General features: G+C 35.9%; 1 protein-coding gene across 1 annotated transcript in view; it reads right to left on the reverse strand.

The window, feature by feature from the left end:
* LOC131049133 (phosphate transporter PHO1 homolog 9) overlaps positions 1 to 20,944 on the reverse strand; it is a 135,841-nt gene that overhangs the window by 92,290 nt on the left and 22,607 nt on the right. The window contains exons 6-7 of the mRNA XM_057983163.2: positions 6,059 to 6,188; positions 4,166 to 4,286 (exon numbers count right to left, since the gene is read on the reverse strand). Coding sequence (XP_057839146.2) covers positions 4,166 to 4,286; positions 6,059 to 6,188 — 251 coding nt within the window. The remainder of the gene's footprint in view (positions 1 to 4,165; positions 4,287 to 6,058; positions 6,189 to 20,944) is intronic.

Genomic DNA, 20,944 nt, shown 5'->3' on the forward strand with positions numbered 1-20,944 from the left:
TTACGTATTGCAAATGAAAAGGCACGATCAAGTGGTATCTTGATCGGCCATGTCTAATAGACATGTCCGATCTAGGTGTCACTTGATCGTCCCTATTTTTTTATATATACCGATCAATGATAAATGGAGAAGACATCGAAATTATTAATGCTCTATCTCTACCTGCAATACACAAAATATAATTAATCACTAGAACAATTATATTGTGATAAACATTTACATTGAAATACAACAACATTATATATATACCTTGATCATTGAATTAGAATTTGAAAAACATTTACAAGAGTTACCCTCCCTTCTAGACCAGAAGCAGCATGGCTTGCCAGAATGAGGAATGGTGGAGACCTCTGAGTTGAGCAGAGCTTAGATGGATAACAATGGAGGAAGGTGGTGGGGATTGGTGTACTCAAGAAAACACAAAAAAAGTGTGGGAGAACCACAAAAAGATTTCAAAGTGCAATAAAGATTGATTAGATAGTTAAAGAAAGCAAAATGAAGACCACAAGGCAAGTTTTAAGGGATTGGCAGTCATCCCAAGTTGGTGTGAGCGCAAAGGAGCGTTAGACTGCTAGAAATAGAAAGTGTAACATTCCAATGGCCACCTTTAGTGGTAGATATTTGCAGGATGAATGGTGACACACTGACATCTCCATGGCGCACACACATCCGAGCTCAATTTAGACCTAAAAGTCGAGGAGTTGGGCAAGATGGGTGGCAAGGATGTTTGGTGAGCAAAGAGTTAAGGTTAAGGGATGATCCTTGTCTTTAATTCGGCTAAAAGGAGACTCACAAGTATCTTTATTGGCTACGATGTCGATGTAAAAGGGTACAATCTTTCAAATCTAGTGACAGAGAAGGTTTTCTACAACAAGAGTGTTGTTTTCAGAGAGATGAAACCTTCCACTATTGAGTTACAATCTGAGAAAGAGGAGAAACAAAATAAGGAGCTAGTTCAAATTCCTTCTACCCCTAAGAGAGAAGAATTATGTGCTCTTCATGGACCTACTGATGAGGAGAGCTCTAGCAGCTTTGAAAGTTTAGATGAAGATGAAGAACCTCAAATGCAACCTTTGAGGAAGTCTACTGGAATAAGATGGCAACTGGATAGGTTTGGTTATTCCTTGTTAGATTCTAGTTGTATTTTTGCTTTGATTGTTAACATTGATGAGCCTAGGATTGTTAGAGAAGCTATTGGTATGAGTGATGCAGAATCCTAGATGGAAGTCATGAATGATGAGATGACATCTTTGAAGAAGAATATTACTTGGTATCTGGAACCTTTGCTTGAACAACATAAGTTCGTGTGATGCAGATGGGTGTTCAAGAAAAAATTGGGACTTAATGGTAGTGTTGTGAAGAATAAAGCACGATTGGTCGCAAAGGGGTATTCCCAGGTTGAAGGAATAGATTATGATGAGATTGTCTCTCCCATTGCAAAGTTGACATACATTCAATTCTTATTATCACTTCCTACAACTCATGATTGGGAAAGCAAGCAAACGGATGTGAAGAAAGCATTCCTTCATGGTGATTTGGAGGAAGAGATTTATATGTCACAGCCAAAGCATTTCATGGTGAAAGGTAAAGAAAATATGGTTTGCAAGTTAAAAAAGTCTTTATATGGTTTGAAAGAGTCTCCTAGGATGTGCTACCAATAGTTTGGCACCTATGTGTTGAGTTTGGGATTTCAAAGGTCTATATCCGATCATTGTGTTTATTTCAAAACTGATATTGGTCACATTCTCATTATTGCATTATATGTGGATGATATATTACTATTTGGGAATGGGTATTTGATTTTTGAGTTTAAGTCTTAGTTATTAGCACAGTTTGAGATGAAAGATTTAGGTGTAGCTAGGTACATTCTGAGCTTGGAGATCAAAAGAGACAGAGCTAACAGAAAGCTTTGGTTAAGCCAAAGTAAGCATGTGAATTTAATGTTGGAGAGATTGAGCATGATAGCATGTAGATCTATGATAGTTCTTGTTGCATTGGAACAAAATTATCTGTGGAGGATTGTCCGAAATCTCCTACTAACTGGGGGCCATGGCTAGTTTACCACATGCAAGTATTATTGGCAATCTTATGTATGCCATGGTTTGTACTAGACCACACATTGCCCAAGCAATGGGAGTCTTGAGTCAATATATGGCTAGTCCTAGATGGGTGCACTGGGATGCAGTTAAGCAAGTGTTTATATATTTGAGGGGTACTTCTAAGTATTCATTGTGCTATCATGGTTATCCCATTAGACCTTGGCATCATGTGAGTATCCATGGATATGTGGATTTAGATTGAGCCGGTGACACTAACAGAAGAAGATCCACCAGTGGTTATGTATTTACTATGTATGTCGGTGCTATTAGTTGAATGCGTAAGAGGCAAGTTGTAATCACTTTGTCCACGACGAAAGTGGAGTATATGGCAGCTACTCATTCTTGTAAGGAAGCCATTTGACTTAGAGGGTTGTGTTCAAAAATTGGGTTTGATGCAGGATTGATTACTATTTGTTGTGACAATCAATTTGACTTTTGATGCCACAATAAAGCATGTTGATGTTTAAGTTTTATTTTGTTCGAGATATGGTAGAGGATGAGAAGGTAAAATTGGAGAAGGTTGACACTTTGATGACTGTTGCAAATGCATTGACAAAATTGGTGAGCACAGAGAAGTTTAGATGGTGTTCCAGTTCTATGGGCTTCTTAACCTCCTACAATTGATCTATGGGCTTTTTGAAAGGTCTTCATTAAGTGGGAGAATGTTGAGATTAAGGTGTTTCAACTTTCAACCTTTCCAAATCCTAACATTGATTAGTGCATTTATTTGTTATATTTATTTATTATTTTTATTAATTAATTCCCTAAAAATATCTAGTCATCTAGTGGGACCCACAAGCTGGGTGGCATCCTACTTGGCAGTGACTATATGATACATTGTTGCACATGTGGAAGTAGGCGTCCCACATTGAGGATCTTGACAAGTGTCATGTTATGACAAATTTATGATAGAAGCTATGATGGCTATTATGAGACACTTACATATCACAGCCTAGGACAAATTCTATGACGTTAATGGACAAGTGGTAGGAGATACCTTTGCATGGAGAAGGTAGGTGCCAGAGTTGGGTTATGACAAGCTGTAAGAGAATGTGCTATTTATGATCAATTATGATAGATTCTCTCATAGCTATAAGTGTTATGAAAATATGATTCTTATGACAGTTGTAAGATGCGTAAAAGCATTTGTCATACCTCAAGATAGTAAATTTTGGGCACCCAACTTAGGAAGTTTGAATGGGGAGTCATTTGGAGATGTATATGTGTCATTTGCATGCTTTTAGATGGCTGAAAAATAGTGCCAAGTGTTTTACACGACCCCATCTTGTTTCATCTAGAAGCTTCCTTCTTTGTTGTACTTCTCTATATAAAGTAGCCTTTGAGATTTTTAGTTATGTTTTGTTTTGTAGGTAAGTGTTATGCTGCCATAATTAATCTAGATTGTGGGCTGACAATTTTAGACTCTTGTTGAAGAAGCAGTGTACTGCTATTATATTGTAGTTTTGGTAATATAAAGTATTGTGCTTTTGGAGTGTGGGGCTTTTCCCCTGAAAGGGTTTTTCGCACGCTATATTTTGTGTTCATTATTGTATATCTTTATGCATGTTCACTATCTCCTTATGAATGTGTTTCTATTTCTGAAATAGTCAAGATTTGTAAGAAAATTTGCGCTATCAAATTTGCACTATCTCCCCCATTAAATTAGTGTTAGGAAGCGTTTTCTACACCTTAGCTTTGTTTCAACAAAAACCTAAGCTCTTACATTCTAAGGGTCAATCTTCTCATGATAATATAGTTTGCAGCCATGAAATAGTTGCTTTAATAGGGTTTGCAGGTCATTTTCAGAATGACACTCGTGTTGAATCAGCAGCTGATAATGAGCATTCAAATTTGGAAGGAGGTGTGCATGAAGACACCATTGAAAAGGATGAAGAAAATCAGGTGTGGAACAAATTCTTCCACAATCCTCATAGGAGAAGAATTAAATACAGAATTATTTGATTTTTCATCCCCTTATAAATCCATGAATGGTTTTTTATTGATTGCAAAACTAGAAAATCACAATGTAACTCATTTTCGATTAAAAAAACTATATAATAATGTACCTGTATAGAGGGAAAACAGACTCCATAAAGCGACTAGCCTCTTTATCATTGTAAACATTTTGAACCACTACAAGCAGAATAAGTGCCACTAAGAGGGCCATAGAGCAACCAGTAAAAAATCCTAGAATCAAACAAGAGATTCATATTAGATTTTTGAATATAAGCAAATACCCATTTTTTTCTACTCTTTCACAACCTAGAACTTCAATAAACAAATATTTCCAACATATATAATATCTCTCTTCCTGAAACTTAGAATATTAATATTTGACATCAAGCTTCTGTTGTACAATATCAAGCATGTACAGACATCATCCTTCACTTAGTCCTACAAATGCTTTTTTGTTAGTAATTTAGTCTTCCACATTTAAGTTCTCTAAAAATATAAATTCATTGACTAAAATAAAATTACTATCCAAATAAATAAATAAAAATGGTATATAAGCATTCCTGTCTAAATGAAACTAAAAGTCAAACAAAAAATTCCTGGATCAAAAGACATAAAAGTGAGAGATGAGAGATGTTGGAACAAAATAAAGACCAATGAAAATTCCTGATCCACTGAAATAGAAAGATAAATGAAAATACCCATCCAAATAAAAATAAAGCCAACGAAAATCCCTGGTGTAAATGGATAAGAATGCTAATCCAAATGAAAGAAAGGGGGCAAGAGATAATTGTACCTGGACTAAAAAAAGTAAGATAAAATATCACTACCTAGAGACCTAATGAAGAAGGTCAAGGGGCAACTGTGTACAGGTAGGTTTTTAAATGGTTGTCCACCATCCTAGTACTTGTTTGCTTTCTTACTAACCAGTACCAACAATTAATATGTTGTTTCTCTGTGTTCTATCATTGTATGCAAGCATTGAGAAAGGGGTAATGTTAATTACTGTAATAGCAGCAAGAACCCCTCCTCTGTTGCTGCTTGATTGTACTATTTTGATTAAGGTATTGAAGTTTCTTAATTTTTAAAAGTTGACTACATAAACTCAAAACTTGAAACAAAAAATGAGTACTTAATTTTATTATTCACTTTCCAAGATGAAAAGACACAAAATCCTAGTTGAAAATGAGTACAAGCTGCTCCATGTCACAATCTACTTAAAGAAGAGACCTACTGATCCAATGCTCCTACTATAAAATAGGAACTTATGCTGACCTTTTTTTCTTTTCCTTATAAAGCGCTCGGATGGATTACTTTTGGGGATACAATGTACTAGGCATGGTGCTTCCCAATGGGATAAATTTTAAAATAAGTGATGGCATCACTGCTTTTGGTATTCGTTGGAGGTAGCCACAAAGGGGACATCAAGGCATCCCCCATGGAACAAGGTCAGTTTTGTGTGCCTATTTCCCAGGGACACTTGTAAAACATCCCCAAGACATACTCAAGATGTCTGGTTTTCCATAACAAATATTCAAGGCAATTCCAAGGCTTCAATCTAATATTAAGAATGGCAAGGGACATTTTCCAAGTGTCTCTCATCCCCAAAACATGGGAGACACAAGGAAAATGTACCTTGTCTACAAAGATGTGCTGATGTCCAATATATTTGAGGCATTTTGAAGTGTGCAAACATATATATTGAATATTTCTTCCTAAGAAATTGGGATTCTTGTTTACTACTATTTGCAATTCAATGATAGATAATAGTAATTTTGTACCCAACACGGCTAGAAATATGACATTTCAAGGGAATCCTTACATAGCATATGTAACATGATTATGAACTACTTTAAGATGTGGAAGATGTTAAAACTTAAAAGCATTGATTTTCCAGAATCATGTTGCTAAGAAGATACTTTCTCTTGTCCTATCAGCAAGTTTGAACACGTAGCTGCAATACAAAAAATATGGACAAAGTGGTATAAGAAAAGAATATAGTTCACCTATAAAAAAGGTAAGACTGTGTCTTTTCCTTTTCCTTGTTGGTCTTAATATCTTCACAGCTTTGCTATGAATTCCAGTTGCAAAGTGTTTTGTAAACATTTCCTCAACTCTCTTCAGTAATGTATTAACCTACAGAATGCAATCAATAGACAAATAATCTGGTCATCAATCAAAGTTTGTCTACATTCTGCAGTTTTCTGAAAATTCAAATGAACTGGATGTTATTTTAGAAACTGTGTAATCAACCATGTTCACCTGATTGTAACGATTTACTCAAATTAGAGAAGGGATGAAATTTCTTGATTGCAAATAAAAATTCTAATAATCATATAACAAGAAAAGTAGTTCAATCTGACTTGTAACTAGATCAAATTAAATATTGATTTAACATTTATCTTCAAAAACTACTCCTTATATTACACAAAAGATAATTGCATAAAATGAGCATCAGAATTGCATAGAGAGACACAACCTTGCCCAATGAAAATAAGAATAACTAAAACCTAAGTCTATATGCAAATGTCATATCCCCATAGAAGGAGGCTGCACATGGGGCCTACATCACAAAAAGATAAATTAAAAAATTAGATAAACTACATTGAAAAAGAAACCAGAGAAGAGGATGGAAGGAAGATGGAGAGTAATGTTGCAAGCATGGGCACCACAACAAGGGAAGGGAGTCCAGTTTCAGCAGCTGTAATGCAAGGACAAGCTGCAGGGTATGGGCATCCTTCCCTGCATAAAAAAAAATGTCATTAAAAACTCTCAAGCAAATGAATCAGAGATGTAAAAAAGCACAACTCCACAACCTATGATGGCATCCTCCTTGCCCACACAGAAATGAGGGCTTTCAAACAAGGTGTGGATGTCCATGAAAGCATAAAAGGATAGATGAATTTCGTCAGAAAACAGAAGTTCGGAGAGGAGAAGAGAGAGATGGAAGAAGCAGCCAAGGATGATGGCACAGGCCATAATCCTGGTGCACAGATATAAAAGGGGTAAAAAAATGTAGCACCAATCATTGTAGAGCATGGCATGCCATTTACATACACGTATTGCTTCCATTCTCAAATCATGGTGCAACCATGTTAATACAACCGGAGGTTTAAGAAGGACACAACGCTATTGCGACTGCCATGATAGACATGTATGCAAAAAAATATGCAGAGGCGTGGAGAAGGCAAGTCTAGGCTGGTCAAAATGCCTCAAACAACTGTAGTCTCATGGAATGCGATGGTTGGAAGAGATTCACAAAATGAATTTACTGAAAAGATCTTAGAAACTTTCAAGCAAATGTAATTGGTGTTGAAATTGTTTGTCATTGATGTCAAGAAAAGAGATATGCAGATTGTTACTCACTGGCTCCTGCAGATTGTTATTCATCAGATAACATGTTCAGTTTGCATGCCTTGCATGAGCAAATCCTTGTTAGAGATTTTCTATCACATTCTCTATGAAGAATTTGCTAGGCTGTTGGGATAGAGAGACTGACCGGACAGTTTCTGCAAACTACATAATACCAAAATTGTTAATCATTCATTTGTGTCTGACGTGAAAACAATTTAGTCAGTTGATATATATGATGAGTTCGGGATTGAATATATGATGAACTTAAACAATTGAAGATAGGTTTTGATAAACAACTTAAGTTTGAAAAGAGTTCAGATTTGTTTGATGAAATGCTAACTAAACAGAGGTCAAATAAGAATACATCTGGTTTGGGTTTTGAAAAAGGCCAAAGTTCTAGTGACGAAGACAAAAGCAATAAATTTGTTAGAATTCAGAGACAACAGAGGTATTCACAACGACATTTTCCTACTAGAAGATTGACAACAAACATATATTATTTTTTTCATGGTTTTTGTAATCTTTGTAACTATTTTGGTCATAAAGCAGTGAATTGCAGAGTTGTGCCACGAAGAAATGTTAATTTTATCAGTAGAAATTCTTTTGATTCTTTGAAGGATTTCAATGTGTTTTGTTTTAATTGTCAGAATGTTAGTCATATTGCAATAAATTGTCACATGAATTTTGCAGAAAAAAATAGGACAAAGAACAGGGTCTTGAAGGATGAGGTGGAAAAAGTATGGAAGAAAAAGGAGAAGAAATCCATGATCATTTAGACAGCATTGCATGCTAAGGAGGAAAATATTTGGATAGTGGATAGTGGTTGCTCGAATCATATGACAGGTGATAAGAGTAAGTTTGGTACCTTTACTGATTGGAATGGTGGTCCAATGAAATTTGGAGATAGGTCTTCAGTTCAAATCCATGGTAAAGGTTCTTTGAGCATTAATGGTGCTTTAAAAACAAATAATGTTTGGTTTGTTGATGAGATGAAATATAACTTACTAAGTATTAGTTAAATGTGTGATAATGGATATTTTGTGATCTTTAATGCTCAGGAATGTGAAATAAGGAAAACTTTTTGCTGAAGGCAAAATAACTTAAAGTAATTTTATGATTTAAGGGAGGTAAAAGGTAAAAGATGTATGTTAGGTCAGTTTGATGAAAGTTGGCTTTGGCATAGAATATTAGGTCGTGAATTTTAACAATCTTGTTAAAATCAGTTCCATGAATTTAGTTAGACACATGCCTAAAATTGTAAATCCTAAAAATATTGTCTGTATGGAATGCCAACAAGGAAAGCAAACTAGAATTAGTTTTCAAGTTTGCAGCCCTTAAGAATTAATTCATACTGTTCTTTGTGGACCAACCAGAACTACAGGGTTAAAAAATGAAAGATTTTTTATGTTGTTCGTGGATGACTTTTCTAGAATGACATGGGTAACATTTTTAAAAGAGAAATATGAGGCAGTTGAGAAATTTAAAATCTTTAGAGCAATGGTTGAAAAAGAAAGTGGTTTTCAAATCAAGTGTCTTAGATCTAACAAAGGTGGTGAATATTGTGAGAAATTTGGCATTAAAAGATAGCTTTCTACAACAAGGACACCACAACAGAATGGTGTGGTCGAAAAGAAGAATCGAACAATTAAAGAAATGGCAAGGACTTTTCTTAACGAACACAAAATTTCAGATAAGTTTTGGGTAGAAGTTGGTCACATAGTAGTATATACTCTTAACAGAGTACAGTTGAGGCTCAATATTAAGAAAACCCCTTATGATCTTTGGTATGGAAGATCTACTTCTCTTAAGTATTTTAAAGTCTTTGGAAGTAGATGTTTTATCAGACAAGATGAAGATAATTTGGGAAGTTTTGATCCTAGATGTGATGAGGGTGTTTTTCTTGGTTAATCTACACATAGCAAGGCTTACAAATGTTATAATGCTAGACTAAAAAGAGTTATTGAAAGTGCTAATGTGAAAGTGGATGAGTTTGTGCAGGAAGATAACTCTAAAGAACCTATAATAGGCAAGCAATCTAAAAATGTTGCTAAGGATTCTGAAAATAATGCTACAGAACATGATATTGATGAAAGAGGATCTGAAAAATGGTGGTGAAGTGGTTATTGAAAATGACAGTGAAAAGGCTCCCTCAATATTTGTAAATAAAAACCATCCTGAGCAATAGATCATTGGTCATATTGATGATGGTGTTCAAACAAGGAGAATAATTGCCAAACATTGTAATGAAGAGGTATATCTTTCTTTGGTTTTTGAATTTGAACCTAAGTCTTATAATGAGGCCACTAGTGATGAAAATTGAATTCATGCAATGAAAGAAGAATTAACCTAGATAGAGAAAAACAAAACATGGGAATTCGTACCTAGGCCTGCTGATAAAAATGTAATTGGTGCTAAATGGGTTTTTAGAAACAAATTGAATGAAGATGGAAAGATTGTTAGAAACAAAACTAGATTAGTATGTAAGGGGTATGCACAAATTGAGGGGATTGATTTTGATGAAACATTTGGTCCTGTAGCCAAATTAGAAGTTATTCGAATATTTTTGGCATTTTCAGTTCATAAAAAATTTAATGTTTGGCAAATGGATGTTAAATCTATATTTTTAAATGGTTATTTGGAAGAAGAGTTGTTATTGAACAGCTAGAAGGATTTAAATGTTCAGGCAAAGAAGATTATGTGTGTAGGTTAGAAAAGGCCTTGTATGATCTCAAACAAGCTCCTAGGGCTTGATACTTTAGGTTGGATCAATATCTTCTTCAACAAGGTTTCAACATAGGTAATGCAAGTAGCAACCTATACTTCAATTCAGCTGGTGATCATGTATTTGTGGTAGTAATTTATTTTTATGACATTATTTTTGGTGGTGATGATAATGTTTGCAAAGATTTTGCTACCCAAATGCAAATAGAATTTGAAATGTCTATGATAGGAGAGCTTTCATTTTTTCTTGGGTTGCAAGTATTTCAGTTGGATGCAGGTATATTTCTATCTTAGACTACATACACTAAAGAGATGCTCAAAAAATTCCAAACTAAGATTGAAAACCAGTTAGTACTCCAATGATCACAAGGTGTAAATTGAGCAAAACTCCAGATACGAATAAGACAAAATATCGATCCATGATAGGTAGTCTCTTATACTTGACAATGTCAAGACCTGATATTATGCAACTTGTATGTATGGTTGCACAGTTTCAGTCTGCTCCCAAAATTTCACATCTTAACATAGTCAAAAGAATTTTCACATATTAAAAGGCATAATTAACTATGGGTTATGGTATCCTCGATCTAATCAGTTTACTTTGACTGCTTACACTGATGCGGATTGCAGGATCTACGAGTGGTTTCTAATAACCTCTCTCTATTTTTTGTGACAACACTAGTGCGATTCAAATTTCTAAGAATCCTGTCTTACATTCTCACACTAAGCACATCTCTATTAAATATCATTTTCTGCGATAACAGGTTGCTAATCATGAAGTTTAGCTTGAATATGTTCCTACTCATGATCAAATGGCTGATATCTTTACTAAGCCACTTTCTCGAGAAACTTTTGAAGCTCTTCGCAAACACGATGGGATTGTAGTCTCACCTATTCAAACTTGAACATCTTCATGCATCTGGTTAGGGGGAGTATCTTTTTGTTCTATTTACTATCCCCCGTCCCAATGTCATTGATGTCAAAGGGGGAGTATGGTTGCTTTATGGTGATAATGTTGCTTCCATGGTTGCTTCAAAGTGATAATGTTGATTACAGATTGTTAAATAGATACTTAATATTGATGTTTCAGATCTGATTGCGGATTCAAAGTTCAGAATTGTGTGTTTTACAGCAGATGTTCAAATGTTGAGATTTTTTATTGACCATTTTGAATTTGTGTTGCAGTTTGGAGTTTTTGCCATCAATGACAAAGGGGGAAATTCCTTGGCCATATGTGGTATAGGGTTTGAAATTCTTATTCTTGGAGATGGAATTTATAGGATACAGAAAAACAAATATAGGTATATTAAAGATAGAAAGAGATTCATCGTCAATGCCTAAACAAGAAAATTGAAGATCTTCTTGGCAAGTGCACATCAATCAAAGAGGTTTATAAATGCTAGTAGCAAATTTACTTCACTTCTTATGCTGAGTATTGAATGTAGGACTTCTAATCTAGCAACCAACCACACAAGGCCACATTTTATTCAAATAGAAGGAATTATTTCGTCGTGCCTTAAATTCCTAAGCCTTGGGGGCCTAAAAACCTCTTATTTGGTAAAGCGTAGTCCAAATCAAAGAAGCAAAAATCGGCAAAAACTCGGAAATTGGCAAAAATCGTGGAACTTTTGGAATGCCGATATTTTCCCCAAAATAATCGTGATATTGTATAAAATCGTTGACCAACGACTTTGACCATTTTTCTGATGAATTTTGAGGATTTGCAGATTTGAACACAACGATTCTAGGTCGAGTTTACAGCTTCATGTTCAAAATTCGGCAAACTTTTCCAAAACATATTGAGATTCAAGAAATTCGCCTCCAAATTCGTATGAAAAATGCGGCTTCCTAGACAAATCGTTGTTGAGGGCGGAGTTTCTTTCGTTAGCAGCTACGACATGACAAATTTCTAGCCGCGACAGAGCTCTGAAGGTGTGTGGCGTGATAGATTTAATCATGGGGATTTTGTGAGAAAACACGTAAGGATTTCCGTGAAAGGAAGGATTTTCGTAACGAGCAGCGCTGCCAAAGGATTTCATTCCACTCCGCGACGACGGCAAAAATGCAGCGCAATTTTTATTTTTTAATTTTTTATAAAATATTATAAATTTTATAATGTTAGATTTTATAATCGTTAAAAAATTAAATATTATTTAACTTATATTAAATGTTTATTAAAAATTAATATTAATATATTTAAATTTACTATATACTATTATTTATTTTACTTATTATTCATCTATTTTTTAGATAGAAATTAGTTAAGCATTTTTTATTGTATTTTTTGGTAACTAAATTTTTTAATTGTAAAGAAAACTTGCTATCTAATAAAATCATGTATTTTTAATTTTTTTTAAAGTTAAATATTAAAAATTAATATATTAAAATTAAATTTAATATTTTTAATGTTTTTTAGATGAAAAATAAAAATAATATATTTTAATTATGTTGTTAAATCTATTTAGCGATGTAATATTATTTTAACGAAATAATTATGAGAAAAAAGTAGAGTGCTATTTATTATTTTTTAAATTAAATTTATATAAAATGAATTTAATGTTGATTTTTTTCCAAAAATTTTCCCCTACTTCATCCGAAATTTATTTTGTTGGTGTCGAACTCAAACTCGAACCTTATGCCTTACACTGTAATATTATATAATTAAATAATATTATAATATTAATATAATAATTATGACATAATAATTATAATATAATAAAATATTATTATAATAGAAATAATAATATGAATATAATATATTAAAATAATATAATAATATTATATTATCTGATTTTTTTCCCGATTTTTCAAAAATATTTTATACTTTTGGTTTGCCGATTAATTCCCCAAACAATTAATGCTTCTTTGGTCCAAATAAAGACTCTCCCATGTACTAGACACTATTAAGCCCATTTAGGAACAAAAACATATGAACAAAGGACAAGTTGTTCTAGAAAGAAGGGGGCATAAGTGTCCTAAGTGATCCAAACACTCTAAAGGAGGATGTCATGCTGGAAATTCATTCATCCATGTCCAAAACTTTTACACGACTTAACTAATGCTAATTTGTCATGTTTTGAAATGGTATACAAGATGGTTTCAGTCCTCACCAAAAACTTCCTAGACAAGATAAAAAGCAAAGTCAACATGATTCAAAGAAATTAAAAAATTCAAGATTTGGAAGTTTCAATTTTAGGAGACTCTTGAGCTCCTCTCTAGAATTTCTTCTAACTTGTGTTCTATAATATCTCCAAGGAAAGTCATTGCAAGGTGTGTAATGATAATTGATTGGTTGACAAAGGAGAAAAAGCTCCTTAAATAAGAAATTATAGAACAATGTTTCTAAATAGAAACGATTGAAACAAAAACAATAAAGGAAAGTTACTAGAACTAACTAAAGTACACAAATAAAGTAGTTCATGAGGTAAAAGTACCGCGGAAGGAAACCATGTCTTCTCGCTCAAAACCCTCAACCTCTTTGCAGGTGCCTACTCTAGGTGCCTCCGCTTCGGTGGGGGGTACTGTTGTTTCTGGCAGCTCTAATGGAACGGTCCATGCTGGTGATGTAGTGCTCGATGTGCCTCCATTGACGTCTACTAGTGCTCCTTGATGTGTTGATTCAGCTGCTTGTGTTTCGGGTGTGGATCGCTCAGCTTTTGGGGTCTCTATGGGATCTTATGCGGATCGTCTGGCTTTTAGAGGGGGTAAGGGATCTGCTCATGCTGAGACTAAGCCTTTTCCTGTTTGTCATTCTACTGCTATTAATCTAGAAGAAGAGGCGGTTAAAGAGATTGATCGGGTTGCCTCTGATCTTTCTTCTACTACGGTTATATGCCGGTTTAGGGGTTTTTGGCCTAGTCTCCTGGGACTCCATGACTGGATCTCTAAGCATTGGGAACCCCTCATTTCGGATTCGATTCAGACTTTCCCTTTGGCCTAGGGTTTTTTAATTGCCAAGGTTGATAAAGTGGCGGATAGAAAGATTATTCTATGTGACCATTTTTTTTACTTGGGAGAATCGTTTCCCTTTGATGATTAAACCCTGGAATGAGGATTTTAATCCCTCATTTGAATCCTTCTGTAAAATACCGATTTGGGTTAGACTCCCCAACCTCCCACTTCATCTTTGTGTGGACTAGCTCCTTGAGGAAGTGGGTGAGGCGTTGGGAGATTTTCTTATGGTGGATGTGGAGTCCTCTGATATCCTTCATTCCACCCATGCTCGTATTTCGGTAGATATTGATGCTTCTAAGGGACTTCCGGCATAGATCAAACTTTCGACCCCCAAGGGTTTCTGGATTCAACCTTTGGATTATGAAGGGATTCCCTTCAGATGTAAAAGATGCTTCAAGACTGGGCATGTCGCGACTAAATGTGATTTAGAGAAAGTTAAAGTGAAGAAGCCCTCTTCATGGTGGAAAGGTGTCTCTTCTCAACATTATACGATATTCAAAAGCTCTTTTCAGATGGTTGGGTAGGATATTCCCATCAATGGCCCTAAAGTGTCTGTGGTAGATTTTGCTGGATCTGTCCCCTTGGTCCCTAGGACGGGATCTGATACTCCTTCAGTGGATGTTGTTGAAGGTGATGTCCCTTCTGCTAACCTTTCAAATGGTGTTCTTGCTTCGATTCCTTCTGAGCCATCTAGTGGCCCTGATATATTACATGTTGTTGGATCTGCCCTTGCTGCTGGGTGTGACAAGATTCTGGATGGTATGTTTGTTGGAGCTGCCCCTATACCTATTTCTTCTTCTGATGCATCTGTTGGAGCTGTCCCATTGTCTGTTTCTTCTTCCAAGGATGTGCCTAGCCCTATCTCTATTGGTCCTGTAGACTTCGATGTTTGTTGGCCTCTCCTTAGGCGCTAGGTTTCGTGCGTTGGATTCGCTAGATTGGCAAGCTGAGGCTGCTACGATTGAAGAAGGTTGGATTTTGGTTAAAAGAAAACATTCTAAAAGGTCTTTGCCTTCTTTTGATATGGCCCTTAGATCCCAAAAGAAGGGATCCAAAAGGAAATCCTAATGATGGTTGTTTGCTCCAGGTTGGGGATGCCTATTGTTAAAACCCCTTAGGGCAGTTGGAACTTTATTTTGCCTTTTCTTTTTTACTGCTCTTTGTATCTCCTTTTGGATCTCGGACTGCCTGCAGATTTTCCATGCATATGTTTTTATTTGTCAGGAAGCTTTTCATTTTGAAGGGGTCAATCTATTGTGATCCGCTTTCTTGGCTTTGTTCCGTCTCATTTTAGTTCAGCTTCGTTTAGTGGTTATTCTTGAATATCTTTAGATGTGGGAATCAGGTTCCCCCAAATTAACCTATTTTGTACTGGGTTTTGGGTCCCTTCAAAACCTATTTTTCCCTTAATCAAAAACTAAAGTACACAAATGACTATTATATGCTAAATATTAACAAAATAATTTAATACCCTCCCTTAATGGTCATTCTACTAACTACACCAAGTTGCCCCCTAAATTTTACAAACTTGTCCAGGCTTAGAGACTTGGTTAGAATGGAACACATATCCATCTTCAACAAGTTATCGTAAGAAGTGACAATGGAGCTCTACATCCTTTGTTCGCTCATGAAAGATTGGATTCTCGGCAAGCTTTACAACCCCTTGGTTGTCACAAAACAAGGGCGAAGGCCCTACTTGAGACATTTGCAAGTCAAAAAGTATCCTTCGAAGCCATACTGCCTCACATGCTACTTTAACAGTTCCCCTATACTCTACTTTTGTAGAGGAAAGAGCTATTGATCGCTGCTTCTTACTGGGTCCATGTGACTACACTCGTGCCAAGACTAAAGACATACCCAGAAGTTGTCTTTCTATCATTAACAAAACCTGTCCAATCTGAATCTATAAAACTAATCAACATAGAATATTTGCTTTTTCTATACAAAATGCCAAAGTCAGGTGTCCCTTTCACATATCTCAATACGCACTTCACTGCAACCCAATGTTCTTCCTTAGGGGATCTCATGAAGTGAGAGATGTAACTCACAACATAAATTAGATCGGGTCTAGTGGCTATAAGATAGATGAGGCTACCAACTAGTTGCCCGAAAGATGACTCATTGATCACCTTTGAGTCTAATTTGACTGATGGTTTCAGCTCTTTCTCCACAGGTGTAGATGAGACTTTACAATCTATCATCCTGCACTTGTCCAACAAACTCCTATCATACTTTGATTGAGAAATGAAAATACTGTCAATTGTCTGCCAAACCTCTACACCGTGACAATAATGCAGAAGACCCAAATCGGTCATCTCAAAGGCCAAACACAAATTTAGTTTGATCTGCTCAAGCAAATGTGCCCCACTACTAATAATGATGATATCATCCACATAGACTCGACAAGAAGAATGATGCCACTACCAATTATTTTGACATACAAGTTGGTATCCGGAGTACTTCTCTGAAAGCCTTGTGCATGCAAACACTTGTCAGTCTTAATGTACCATGCCTTGGAGGCCTACTTTAGGCCATAACAAGCCTGCAACCTTGAAACCTTGAGGCTATGTCATGAATACCTCTTCCTCCAAATCACCTTTGAGGAACACACTCTTCACGTCCATTTGATGGACTTTCTAGTCATACTATGCTGCAATGGCTAGAACCAGCCGAATGGTGCTCATCTTTGTTGTAGGATCAAAGGTCTCCTCATAGTCGATGCCTTCTCTTTGCAAGAACCCTTTAGCCACCAACCTATTGTGAGGTATTCACACATTGCCCCATTGCAAATGGGGACCCCCACTTTTTTTTGCCTTCTAGGTAGTGTTAGGGTCTTTAGCTATTAGCCTTTGCATTTGAAGGGGAGTATAAGGCTAGGTGGCTAGGAGTCAGGAAGATAGTTTTGCATGAGTGTGAAGTAAGTAAGTTTGCAGGGTCCAGATATCAAAAGTTCAATCATGAGTAAGGAAGAATTGCTAATTTGAAGGTCACTTCAAGTGCTCCTCTTGAGGAACAAACTTCACTTCATAAACACTCCTTGTGTAGCAAATTACTTGCACTTCCCCACAGAACGAAAATTCACTCTAAGATCTCATGTTGAGCAAGTTATTAGGTATCGAAGTTGAGAGCGTAATTGAAAATGAGAAAACGGGAGTTTGGTCTTGGTTTGAAATCCACTTCATGAGCTTAACCTCAGGAGTGAACTTCATCTTCAAAGCCTCAAGAGTGAATTTCACCTTCAAAACTTCATGAATAAGGAGATTGGAGTGAATTTCACTTTCAAACTTTCATAAACAAGGTTGGAAATAAAGGAATGAAGTGAAGGACTTGAGAACACTTACTTCTTGAGTTCACCTTTTGGAGCGAAATTCCAACTTCATGAGTTCACCTTTTGGAGAGAATTTCTAACTTCATGAGTTGGGGTATTGGAGCAAATTTCACCTTCAAGGCTTCATGAGTGAAATGGAAAGATAAAGAGATGAAGGAACCACTTACTTCATGTTTAAGCATTCACAAGCGAACTTCATGACTTGTTGCCTTGGAGCGAACTTCATGACTTCACCTCTTGGAGCGAACTTCATGAGTTGCCAGCTTGGAGCGAACTTCATGAGTAGACTTTTGGAGCAAATTTCTTCATGTTGAAAGTGGAAGAATGAGGGAAAGTCAAAAGGCACCTACTCCATGATCAAACACTCAAGCGAGCTTCATGACTTCATCATTTGGAGCGAATTTCCAACTTCATGAGTTGCCTTATTGGAGTGAACTTGAACTTCATGAGTTGCCTTCTTGGAGCGAACTTGAATTTCATGACCTGCCTTCTTGGAGAGATCTTCATGACTTGCCTCCCTGGAGCGAATTTCATCAATAAGCATACACAATCAAGCCTACATGAGAGAAGTGGAATGAGAAATGAAGGATAATCGTCTTGAATGGATTCAATGATAAGCAAACTTCATGACTTGCTGCCTTGGAGAAAACTTCATGACTTGATGTCTTGGAGTGAACTTCATGACTTCATGTTTTGGAGCGAAATTCATGACTTCACCTTTTGGAGCGAGCTTTATGTTTGGAAGCAAGCTTAGCAAGCAATGTGATAGAAATAAGACATCATGTGCACACCTCTTAGAGCAAAAATTTCCAACTTCATGAGTTGCCTTCTTGGAGCGAAATTTTCCAACTTCATGAGTTGCCTTCTCGAAGCAAAATTTCCAACTTCATGAGTTGCAAGCTTGGAGCGAAATTCATGAATAAGGAGGTTGGAGAGAATTACATCTTCAAGCCTTCATGAGTGAAGTTGGGAATAAAGGAATGAAGCTAATTTAAGAACATGAACTTCATGAGTTGCAAGTTTGGAGCAAAATTCCTACTTCATGAGTTGACAAAGTGGAGGGAAATTTCCTACTTCATGAGTTGAGAAATTGGAGCTAAATTCGTACTTCATGACTTCACCTTTTGGAGCAAACTTTATACAGAATGCACTTCATGAGTTAGAGGTTGAGAGCCAAGTTCATGCAAGTATACTTCATGAATCAAAGAAAAGGAGCGAATTTCATACAATGATGAACTTCATGTTTGAAAGATCTAGATTGAACTTCATGTTTTGAGGATATGGAGCGAATCTCATTCAAACAAACTTCAAGAGTTGAGGAAGACAAGCGAATGAGCAAGGTAAAAGAAGTTTGGAGTGAACTTCAGGAGTTGAGGATTTGGAGCAAATTTCTACAAAGGTGAACTTCATGACTTAGAAGATTGGAGCGAATTTCATGAGTTGAGGAAGACAAGAGAACTCAACATGCAAGAGTGAACATCATGAATGAACAACAAGGAGTGAACTTCATGTTCTGAGCTGCAAAAGTGAATTTCAAGAATGAAAGTAAATTCAAAGACAAGACGAGAGCAACTTAATGAACATAAAGGGTGGAATAAACTTCAAGAACTCCTCTCCAAAGAGCGCGGAAAACAACTTCAAGTGTCGCTTCATGAGGGCGAATTCTCTTTATATGTTCTTATTAAATCTATATATCAAGTGTATTTGATACTCGCTTGTTTGTTTTGCAAGAGATGAAGTAAAATACAAGGAGAACCTCTTCAAGAAGCTTCATAAAAAAACACAAGAACATCAAGGAAGAGAAGATCTCAAAGTGTTTAAAGACTCTCACACCTCAATTGCATAGCTGCAAGCAATAGAGTGAGATATCTTCAAGGTTCTCATTCTATCACATTGATATGGAAAGATCACAGGAGTGCAAAGGAGAAATCATCCAACTACCTCAAGGCACTAGAGCATCAAGGAAGGATAATCTACATGATGGAAGGACGTTTTACAATCTTGAATTCCATTTGGGAATCCAAGAATCGAAGTCAATATGATGAAGAGATACATTCAACCAGTTGCATCATTCATCAAGTATGTCAAAAATGAAGGAATATCAACCAAAGTCATCACAAGACCTACATCGAGCATGATCGAGGGAGTAGATAGTTTCAGAAGAGTTAATCAAAGTTTGCTTCTCATCATCATCATCACTTTAAGAAAACTGGAGAATGTTGAGTATCAAGAGATCTCTCTCAACATCCCTTCGTGATGATGAATCAAATCAAGTCTACACAGTGCAAGTTGGAGGTCGCATCCCAGTCATCATCCTAGTCACTATCTCTACCAATCAGGGAAGGTCTACCTCAACATGTCTTAATTCAATGAACCTGACTCACCAGTGATGGCACAAACTCTGAGGCTACCCTTGTTATCTATTGGTTATCCTAAAATGTTGTAATCATTTCATTGGCCGAATTGAGTTTGTTGTAACAAACCCTAATTAAGGTTTTAATTGTAAAATCTCGGCCATTGATCTCAAATAAGTCTGAGCCATTGAATTGTATTGAGAGCACTATAAAAGGTTCAAATCTCTCATTTGTAAAGGTTAACAGTGAGTAGAATAGTTAATAGCTAGCAAATAATGAATAGAATAGCAATTAGAATAGAAGTGAGAGTATGAGAAGGCAAAGATTGTTGCCAAACATGGTTGTAAAGAACAATTGATTTCATTGAAGTTATGGTGAATTTGATTTGTTACTTCAACAACTCGCATGGTCTTTGCTTCTCAATTTACTTTTATGTTGATTAGATTGAGTGGAAGAATTTGTTGAATGTATTCATGTGGGATCCGTTTTGTCCATACCACTAGCATCTTACTAATTGTAAGTGTGCCTTGTGTGGTCAACTAGAATGACATGAGCTTAACCTCGAATCGTTCTACACTCATTGCTTATGCATTAACTTGAATGGTGATCAGTGTTTGATGGTATTGATTCGAACATCTTTGAAACATCCTTAAAAGAATGCACTGAGCTTGTGTCAAATTGTTCAAGTTGATGGTGAGACCTCGCTCGGTAGGATTCCATATAGTCATTCATCCATGTTCTTACATTATAGGTCTTAGAATAGATTTTCTCAACCCTTCATCTTTTGTCATTTTTTCAATTCAAATTAATCTAGGACAAAGAGCATCACCCGATTGAAATATCAGATGATCAAGTTTCAGCAAATCAAACATTCAGGCATTCTAATGTAAATCCCTTTGTGATTCTAGCATAATCACATCAACCAATAGAGGTTATCCACACGTAATGACCCTACATTCATGAACCTTGGAGTCTTCTCAAGTGATCCTTAAGCTAATCTTCATCATTTCAAAGATTTGTTCAAGAGAGGATAAGATACTTAAGATATTTTATTTTGTGTTCACATGTGCCTAGAAAACACAACACAACCAAGCTTTGTATTTATCAAGAGTTCCATTAGATTTGTATTTCATTTTGTAGTCCCATGTAATGTCCCCATTTGGGATTTACCTTAATTTAGT

The sequence above is a fragment of the Cryptomeria japonica genome, chromosome 10, assembly GCF_030272615.1.
Source record: "Cryptomeria japonica chromosome 10, Sugi_1.0, whole genome shotgun sequence".
Taxonomy (NCBI): domain Eukaryota; kingdom Viridiplantae; phylum Streptophyta; class Pinopsida; order Cupressales; family Cupressaceae; genus Cryptomeria; species Cryptomeria japonica.